This window comes from Myxocyprinus asiaticus, chromosome 17 (assembly GCF_019703515.2).
Source record: "Myxocyprinus asiaticus isolate MX2 ecotype Aquarium Trade chromosome 17, UBuf_Myxa_2, whole genome shotgun sequence".
Taxonomy (NCBI): domain Eukaryota; kingdom Metazoa; phylum Chordata; class Actinopteri; order Cypriniformes; family Catostomidae; genus Myxocyprinus; species Myxocyprinus asiaticus.
In genome coordinates, this window is record NC_059360.1 from 40,582,203 (window position 1) to 40,592,500 (window position 10,298).

A 10,298-nucleotide genomic window follows, 5' to 3' on the forward strand; every position below is an offset into this window, starting at 1 on the left:
AAACAAATATATTGGAATACACCGAGTTATAAAAAAGTTCATACATCAGCTATTGATCTGTTCAACTGTATACAGTGGCCCCAAAAAGTATTTACTTAAAAATTTCCAAATGTCACAGCACTGCAAAATATCAAACTAAGCAACATTTATTTTAAAGCTGAAGTGTGTAACTTTTACGCTGTTAAATTACTTTCTCCTATCCCAGCTTAGTATACAGACAGCTGTAAGTAAGCTATTTATAGGCTGATTTCTTCGAAATCTGTAAACACTGTGTCTCTATGGCACTGTAAAAATGACTTTGATTGTTTGAGCAACCCGTCCAGCTATACACAAGAACACTGACTCAACCAAGGTGGGATTATCCATTTGTTCCACCAATGGCAGAAAGGGGGAGTGTTCGAGAAAGTGGTTTGAAAACAATGTTTATTTTTTCAATTCTGTTTTGTGGCACAGAAATTACACACTTCACCTTTAAAGACAGCAGAAGCACATTTTTCAAGCAAAACCTTTCACAAAAATAAGTTTGTTTTAAATGACTAAACTAAATATATACCGTTTAAAATAAAGACAGGTGTTTTGTCAAACTTAGTGGAACATGTCTATAGTAAATATGATTTACTGCACCAGTCTACATTCTACTAGACACCTGTGTAAACTTGAGGGGAACAGACTTACATCCACTAAAAATTTTAATTTAGTGCCAAGAAAAGCTCTAGCATAATTTTTTTGCAGATGCCACTTGGTTTGATATTTTGTAAAGGCTATAATGAAATAAAATGAAAGGAATATTCCAGGTTCATTATACAAGTTAAGCTCAATAAACGGCATTCGTGGCATAATGCTGATAATGCAACAATAAATTACGACTTGTCCCTCCTTTTCTTTCAAAAAAAATTAAACATCTGGGTTCAAGCGAGGCACTTACAGGAAGTGAATGGGGCCAATCCATTAACATTAAAATACTATTTCAAAAGAATAGCCACAAGACATAAACAATATGCATTTTAACATTTTTTTAAAAACAAAAAATATTTTCTGTGTAGTTATATTACAACTTTGTTGCCATGATACCATAACACCGTGAACCCATAAAAATGTTGATTTAAACAACATTACAGCTTAAATAATACACAAGTTTTAACACAATAATTAATGTACACCATAAAAAAAATGCAGTTAAATTTACATTAAAATACTGTCAGCTGTGGTTGCCAGAATTTTACTGTAAAAAAAAAATATGGTGACCATGTTACAGGCTTTACGGGATGACATTTTGATGCCAGTATATTTTACTGTTCACTACCATTTATTTTATTAAATTATATTAACTTAATATTAGTGCTGTCAGTCAATTAACATTTTAAATCGCGATTAATCGCATTATTATTATTATTTTTATATAATCTCAATTAATCACAGATTTTGAAAGTGCCGGAATTTGACACTATATATACTTATTTTCTTGTCAAAATGCATTTATTTTCATCTTCGGAAATAAAACAAAATGTAACAATATAATGCTTTATTAACATTTTCCAAAGCCTTTCACAAGAAATGCACTAAATAGCACCAATTCGTGTAACATTAAACGTTTCCCAAAATGTAAGTGGGAGGTCAACTAATTGAAAGAACTAGTTTCCCCACAGGTTGCATATTCATTGCAATGGGCATTAAATCTCTTAAACTCTCATCCTCCACAATATTAATCTGCCGGTAGACTGTGGCTATCCGCTTTGTTACAGCAATCGTGAAGCTGCGTTCATGATTCGCATCAGAGCGTCAACGCCAGCGTCAAGCTTTCAACTCGCCATGAAAAGCGCTTCCAGACAAAAACATCTCTTTCTGTGATTTGGTAATAGTTAAGATTTGACTTGCTTCTGTGGTAATTAAAATGCACATTACAAGTCCCATCTGGGCTTGTTTTGTATATTAAATTGTGCTAAGAGCTCCTTTATCCATTATATCACAGACAGGGAAGTGCTTATATATAGAAATAACAACCTCCGCGGCTCTATCATAGGAGAGTATTACGACAGTACCACCCATAGAATGTCAATGGGAATGCCGCGTTATGCTGATTTAGGCTAAGCTTGTAGGATCAGCTAGGTAGAAGAGCTCTGGCGCTCTGTCTATTTGTGAAGTGTGCGTCAGTGCAATGACTCCGGGTGGACACATTGCAAAAGGTTCTGCCATTCACACCAGAATGTATGCTATTTTAACGGTAAACGCGTTAATCGCGATTAAGTAAAATTCACGTGCGTTAACACATTAATACTGACAGCTCTACTTAATATACTAACCTTCTGGAACTAAAAAACATGTGACACTAAAGTAATGCAATAAACATCAACTAAACCACATAAAATTGAACACAGAACACCTCAATGTACATAACTGATATAAACAAATAAGAAACAGAACTATTCCCATAAAATGTAATGACATGTGATGGGTCACACAGGGACTTCTGGGAAATTACTGTTTTTCACCGTAATTTTAACAATATTTTACCATAAAAGAACATGTTTCATATTGTTTGACATGATATTAAATGTTTATCATTTATAGAATGATTGAAATGTTTTATATTTTTGGTAAATTGACAGTTAGTACAATTGCCACATTTAAAATGACCTGTTGGAAGGTGACCTGTAAGAGTATTAAATGAAGTTTCCTTTGATGGACAGGCTTTTACAACTTTTTTATGTTTTTGGCCCTTTTATAGGTAATTATTGGTATATTTTTGAATGTATCCTTCAGTCAAATCACTTTGAAGGACATATCAGTGTTTTTTATATTTTTTTTAAATGATCACATATTTAATATTAATAGTTTTTGGAGTATATAGTACAATAAATCAGGTCTGGGTTGGGCCTAGATGTTTTTTTTATTGGGGCCAAATACATTTCCCGACTTATTGATTCTGCTATTTTAACTGCATTATTTAACCAATCTTCCCTATAATTTTGTTCTTTAAATTTGGATAACATGTTCTTTTTTTCTTTCTCAATGTTACCATTGTCCTCACAGATTCTCTTCAGTCTAGTTAACTGACGAATCGGTAGGCTTTTCTTTAAAGAGATGGGATGAAAACTATCTGCGTGTAAAAGTGTATTCCTATCTGTAGGTTTAATATATAATGAAGAGGTTAGTCCTAACTCCTTTCTTTAAACATTTATGTACAGAAAATGTATTTCACCAATGTTGTAATTCAAGGAAAATTTCAGTCCAGAAAAATGTACATTTAGGAATTGAAGAAAATCCAAGAGAGTAATGACTGGAACTTCCCATAATAAGAAAACATCATCAATATAACATTTCCAAGAGTCTTCCATCCCTTAATCAAGAGGTTCTGTTATGTACCCTTGACACTGAATCATTATACACCAACATTGACCATCAACTTGCCCTTGATACATTGGAATATTATTTGAATATTAGAACAACACAAAAACCGTCTACACATTTCTAGTCAATCTGGCCTCTTTTGTCTTAAAAAAACGAACTTCTTCTTTTTCTATGAAACTCCATACCTTCAGGTTTCTGGGACTGCAATGGGCACTAAAATGGCCCCCAGCTTTGCATGTCTTTTTGTAGGTAAATTAGAAGAGATGGTTTTATCTGATGAACAATTTTTTTCTTATTATGGGAAGTTCCAGTCATTACTCTCTTGGATTTTCTTCAATTCCTAAATGTACATTTTTCTGGACTGAAATTTTCCTTGAATTACAACATTTGGTGAAATACATTTTCTGTACATAAATGTTTAAAGAAAGGAGTAAGGACTAACCTCTTCATTATATATTAAACCTACAGATAGGAATACACTTTTACACGCAGATAGTTTTCATCCCATCTCTTTAAAGAAAAGCCTACCGATTCGTCAGTTAACTAGACTGAAGAGAATCTGTGAGGACAATGGTAACTTTGAGAAAGAAAAAAAGAACATGTTATCCAAATTTAAAGAACAAAATTATAGGGAAGATTGGTTAAATAATGCAGTTAAAATAGCAGAATCAATAAGTCGGGAAATGTATTTGGCCCCAAAAAAACATCTAGGCCCAACCCAGACCTGATTTATTGTACTATATACTCCAAAAACTTTTAATATTAAATATGAGAAATAAAAATAAATAAATAAATAAAACACTGGTATGTCCTTCAAAGTGGTTTGACTTTGAATGATACATGCAAAAATATACCAATGATTACCTATAAAAGGGCCAAAAACATAAAAAAGTTGTAAAAGCCTGTCCATCAAAGGAAACTTCATTTAATACTCTTACAGGTCACATTCCAACAGGTCATTTTAAATGTGGTAATTGTACTGTCAATTTACCAAAATATACACATTTTCAATCATCCTATAAATGATAAACATATAGACATAAAAAGATTTATAACATGTGATCTATATAATTTAATGTTCATGTAAGAAGCTTTGTGTTGGAGAAACATCTCGCCCTTTAAAGAATGACAGAACATAGAAGCGCAATAAAAAGGAATGATAAAACAGTCCTGTTGTAAGGCACTTTAATGAATCTAATCATCCATTATCATCCTTTTTGTTTTGGGGTATTGAACATATAAAACCGAGTACGAGAGGTGGGGATATTGATCTTATGAGGAAAGAGAGAGAAGCTTTTTGGATTTTTTACTTTAAAAGTGTATTTCCATGAGTGATGAATGAGAATTTTTCTTTGAAGGAATTTTCACAATAATTTTTATAATCATGATGGTTCTTATGTTATTGATTTCTGATGTTTTTATGTTTGGTGTTGAAAAATTATGTCTGGATATATACATTTTTTTTTACATCTATATTTTTAATATGGTCATTTGTGAGGTGTACTAGTGAATTGTTATCCATTTCATACACCATTCTGACACTGTGATTAGTTGAGTGTCTTGACTGATTGAGGTAATGCACATCCTTAATTAACCTAACAGTTAGCAGGGATTCAATTACAGAGCCCAATATAATTGGTTGTTTAAATGAGCTTGCATTGGTCAGAGTTGTTTTAAATGAGCATGTTGTATATTTTTATCTTAACCCTGATGAAGGCCTACATGCCGAAATGTGTTGGTTAATGTTATTCATTTTAAGTCCAATAAAGGTTTCCACTGCAAACGTTTAAATTACTGACATTTTTTACAGTGGTGCTTTTATAAAATTACACACTTCACATTTCTTTTTTTTTTAAAGACGTCATTAACTTCCATTGGCCCCCATTCACTTCCATTGTAAGTGCCTCATTTTTGAAAAGGAGGGACGAGTTTAAATAATATTTTGTGGTAATCAACAATATGCCACAGATGCTGTCGATTGAACTTGACTTGTATTGAACCAGGAATATTCCTTTTATACATGTTAAGTGTGGCTAAAGTATCCAAATACTTTTTGGGGTCGCTGTATACCTAAATAATGTCTGTCAATGTGCATTCAAATAATCAGAATTGTCATGAAGTTTGCACATGATGACTGACTGATCAATGAAAGTTATCAGAAAGTGTCACTACAATTACAAACTGGTGTCAGCCGTCTCATCTTTGGGCACCTCGGGTTCAGTGATTGTATCAGGATGGGCATCTCTACAGAAAAACACTGCTGGGTTCTTACAGGCCCACATGGCCACTTCTCCACCGTTGGCTGGGCTGGAGGAAGACAGTCGGCTGTTTGCACCGTGCCGGCTCACGTACCAATCCCGTATTCGATGCGCCGACGTCCGGACTGCGTCCCTGCGCTGCGTCTGCGTGGACAGGTAAGCAGCGATGTTTCTAGTCCTATATCCCTCCTCCCTGCTCCGGCCCAACAGCATGGATATATTCGGGTTCCTAATGGCGTAAATCAAAGGATTAATGGCACCATTGGCCCATGCCATCCAAATAGCCACAGTGTCCATAGCAGGATTAAAAGAGTAGTTCCCTAGAGCTGTGATGGTGCCCATCAGGCAGTATGGTCCCCAGCAGAAGATGCTGAACACGATCATGATGAGGACGGTGGTCGCGGTGCGCATCTCGCTGTAGAAGCGCAACAGGTGCGCATAAGTGGTCACCGGCCGCACCCTGATCTCCGACAGTCGGACAGTTTTACAGATGTTATAGTGACAGAAGCACATGAGGGTGAATGGCAGCAGGTAACACACCACTAATAAAGCTATGCTGTAGGCAGTGCCCATCCTGGAGGTGCCAGAATGGAACACGTACATGCAATGATAAAAGCCCTGTTTGTGCACCACCATGCGCCCTGAGGTCTGCACAAGCAGGTACCACGGGAAGGAGAAGAACATTGCTGATAACCAAACGGCCACCAGGAGCTGAATCGCTCTCCTCCTACCGATTTTGGCCTGTGGCTGCCTGACAATGGCATAATATCGATCAAATGAGATAAGAGTCATGGTCAGGGTGGAGATGATGCCGAAGCAGGTGTTGAAAAAGCCGTTGGCGACGCAGAAGCGCTCCCCAAACATCCACTTGCCATCCCTGCTGAAGAGCATCATGAAGGAGAAGGGTAAGCAAAGAATGGCCGTCAGGAAGTCAGAAAGGGATAGGGACATGATGAATGCATTGGTCACTGTTCTCAGCTGTCTGTGTTTGATGATGACCACCACAACGGCTGAATTACCCAGACTGGACAGCAAGAATATGGCCAAGAGCAGCAGCGCTTGCGCGGCCACTGCGATGCCCTGGAAAACCGAGTTCCTCTCCAAACTAATCACCGTGATGTTGAGGTGCATCTCGCCCCCAGCTGAGTGGTTGCTTCCAGCGCTGGGCTGAGTGGTCAGGCTGTTTAGAACAGGATTGATGGTGACAATCTCCAAAATGAAGCCCGAACCAGACATGTTGTCCATGGTCGTATTGATGATGCCAGGGAGATCCATTGGACACGATTAGGGCGCATCCACGGGATAGGAGAGAATGCATCCCTTGTCTGTGTCTCCCGTGACAGTATCACAGTAAAAATGAGTTTGCAGGACAATGCAATACCATTTCACACATGATCCGTGTATAGTCCTTTGACGCAAACCACTATGTTTTGGGTAAACAATGTCCCTAATGTTCTCTGCATGGATTGTCGGGCGGCACAGTTCACTCTCTGCATTCCTAATCTCCTCCCCACTCTTATTCTCAGAATCTCCGTTTGCCTAGAGTGCTGAAAATGTTGCATGCTGACTGTTTCTACGAGACAAACCATTGTTTTCCACTAGGGGGCGCTTGGAGGCTCAGAAAGCCGAATTCCTCATTGAGCTTTTTCAAATTTCAGGACTTTTTTTTTTTTGTCTTGTTGGAGACATTTTTTCGTAAAAATACATAATATTTTGAGTGTCATACTTATAAATATTGGGAAGGGTGTCATAGAAATAAAAATATGCGCCAGTAAATTCTACAAAAAATATTTTAAAACCGGCTCATCCAGTAACCACAAACGACTGTGATTAGTTCATCAACAAAAGCGTTGAGAAAAGTAACAGGTACCACGTGACTACGCCGTTTGTGCTCTATCTCATAAGCGGTTTCGACAATAATTAATACTACTAAAAAACTCATATAGCAGTTCAGCCGTGACGTCCATTTGTAGGCGAACCCGGAAGTCTAATTCGCCATGCGTTCCCTCGGGATTTTCCTATGGGTTTTTATAATGGGGTTTTAAACTTATGAGTAAAATAATGCTGCCTTCACATGCTATCAAAATTATCATAAATACGAGTTTCCCACTCGGAAGTTGCACATGAATGACCCCTCAAGTTTAATTAAGACTGGGAAACTCTGAGATAATTTTAATATCTGAGTTTCCGAGATGGGAGGAGTTCTAAACTTGTAATCTAGGCCCCCTTAGTGTATATTGCTCTTGGCCTCTTTCCTATTAAAAAAAACAGTTTGGAATTTGTTGTTGGGCCCCCTGTACCTTTGGGCCTCTAGAATCATTACCACCTTTCACCCCACTAGCTAAGGCCCTGCTGAGGAGAGTACAGTTTCTGTAGTGAATGACAGGTTATTTATTAATTTTTCTAAATACAGCTTATTGTTAGCACTTGCCATTTTGGTCATATTCATTTATGTATATCAGCAACTATTCTATGCATGTTGTATATTTTTACACTGTGAAATTAGCTTGTATTTGACCAAAATTCCATTGTCATCAGCAAGCTAACTGAGTGATATGTATTATGGTGTCAAAATTAAAGTTCCTCAAGAAATATGTATGAATTAACCTGGCATCATCCATGTTTCCTGTTGTTTCCCACAACAAAGCATGTGAACACGACATACTTGTAATTACCACTTCAGAAGTGGGAAGTAGGATAATTCCGATAACACATGAAGGCAGCATAAGGTCTATGGTAAACATTACTTGACAATACATGGACATTTTGTTCTACAACATAAATTACACACAGAAAACCTCAAATGTGAATTTTGAAGCCGCCATGCATTTTTTAAAAAACAGTATGTAATTCAATACAGCTTCAAAATAAACATTTGAGGTATGACTGTGTGTAATTTATGTTGTAGAACAAAATGTCCACGTATCGTCAAGTAATGTTTACCACAGACCTTATTTTATACACAAGTTCAAAAACACCATTATAGAAATCAATAGGAAAATCCAGAGGGAACACATGGTGAATTAGACTTCTGGATTTTTGGACCACAAGCTGAACAGCTCTATAGCCATTGGATTGAAAATACACAGTTAAGAGTTAAAACAGAGAATTTTAAGGTGCATCCCAAACTGCACACTTCTGCACTATTCTACACCATTTTGTAGTGTGAGTAGTATGTTTACACTGAAAATGCAGCAAAAAGAAGTATACTTTAAGTACGTGGATGATGCACTTTTTCAACCGTCAAAACTGTAGAATGTTGGACATTTCATGCACTCAGCGCACGCGGCTTGCCGTAGATAGTGGAAGGGACGGAGTTGCAAGGGATGGCTGCTTTGCTGGTCTGACAAAACAACTGTAAATAATGTAGCAGCTGGTGAAACTTCAGTGGATACAGAACCTTACAAATGTGAGTTGAATGCTTTACCATCATCCCAAGCTGTGTGAATATGTATGTTGTTTAAGATACAAGTGTTGAACATGTATCTTATAAGAACATGAAGGACCCTTGAAGAAACCTTCAAGAACTGTACACTTCCAGAGTGAGGAAAAGGACTGGAAAAATCACTCTGGACCCCATTCACCCAGCCCACTGCCTCTTTGAACAGTTGCCTTCTGGCCGGCCAGGTCAACTACGCAACCAAATTGGCCCGGTTGCTAGGGAGGGTAGAGTCACATGGGGTAACCTCCTTATAGTCACGATTAGTGGTTCTCGCTCTCAATGTGGTGCATGGTAAGTTGTGCATTGATCGCAGAGAGTAGCATGAGCCTCCACATGCTGGAAGTCTCTGTGGTGTCATGCACAACGAGCCACGTGATAAGATGCGCGGATTGACTGTCTCAGAAGTGGAGGCAACTGAGGCTTGTCCTCTGCCACCCGGATTTAGGTGAGTAACCACGCCACAACGAGGACCTACTAAGTAGTGCGAATTGGGCATTCAAAATTGGGAGAAAAGGGGATTTAAAAAAATAAATAAAAAAAAAACTGCCCCATTGAACAATAATTATGTGCAATACACAACTTAGTCTATTTATATTTATCCAACATACCTTACCTCTTCTGCCATACATTTCCTTGCATCTGTATATAACAGATTTATATTTGTATATTGTACATACACTACCGTTCAAAAGTTTAGGGTCACTTACTCATTCTTTATTTAATTTTTTATGTATTTTTTTACATTTTAGAATAATAGTAAAGTCATCACAACTATGGAATAATAGAAATGGAAATATGGGAATTTCAAACATTTAAGCATACGCCTTCAGATCAAAAGGTTTTTAAGATCATGAGAAACATTTCAGGCAAGTGACCCCAAACTTTTGAATGGATGTGTGTGTGTGTGTGTGTGTGTGTGTATATATATATATATATATACACACACACACACACACACACACACACACTACCGGTCAAAAGTTTTGAAACACAAATGTTTCTCATGATCTTAAAAATCTTTTGATCTTAAGGTGTATGCTTAAATGTTTGAAATTAGTTTTGTAGACAAAAATAGAATTGTGCCACCATATTAATTTATTTAATTATAAAACTAAAATGTAATAATAATAATTAAAAAAAAGTTTTTGAAATGGATGACTTGGACCAAATAATAAAGAAAAGCAGCCAATAAATGCCCAACATAGATGGGAACTCCTTCAATACTGTTTAAAAAGCATCCCAGGGTGATA

At 36.9% G+C, this 10,298-nt stretch overlaps 1 protein-coding gene across 1 annotated transcript; it reads right to left on the reverse strand.

Moving 5' to 3' along the window:
- Positions 1–4,331: 4,331 nt before the first annotated feature.
- LOC127455305 (G-protein coupled receptor 135) lies at positions 4,332–7,062 on the reverse strand. Its single transcript, XM_051723086.1, has one exon. It carries the CDS (start codon positions 6,879–6,881, stop codon positions 5,523–5,525), a length of 1,359 nt encoding a protein of 452 aa, XP_051579046.1. The 5' UTR covers positions 6,882–7,062; the 3' UTR covers positions 4,332–5,522.
- Between the last annotated feature and the right edge of the window lie 3,236 nt (positions 7,063–10,298).

Bases quoted from the DNA above. Each gene is read 5' to 3' on its own strand.
- LOC127455305 (XM_051723086.1), bottom strand. From the start codon at position 6,881: ATGGATCTCCCTGGCATCATCAATACGACCATGGACAACATGTCTGGT.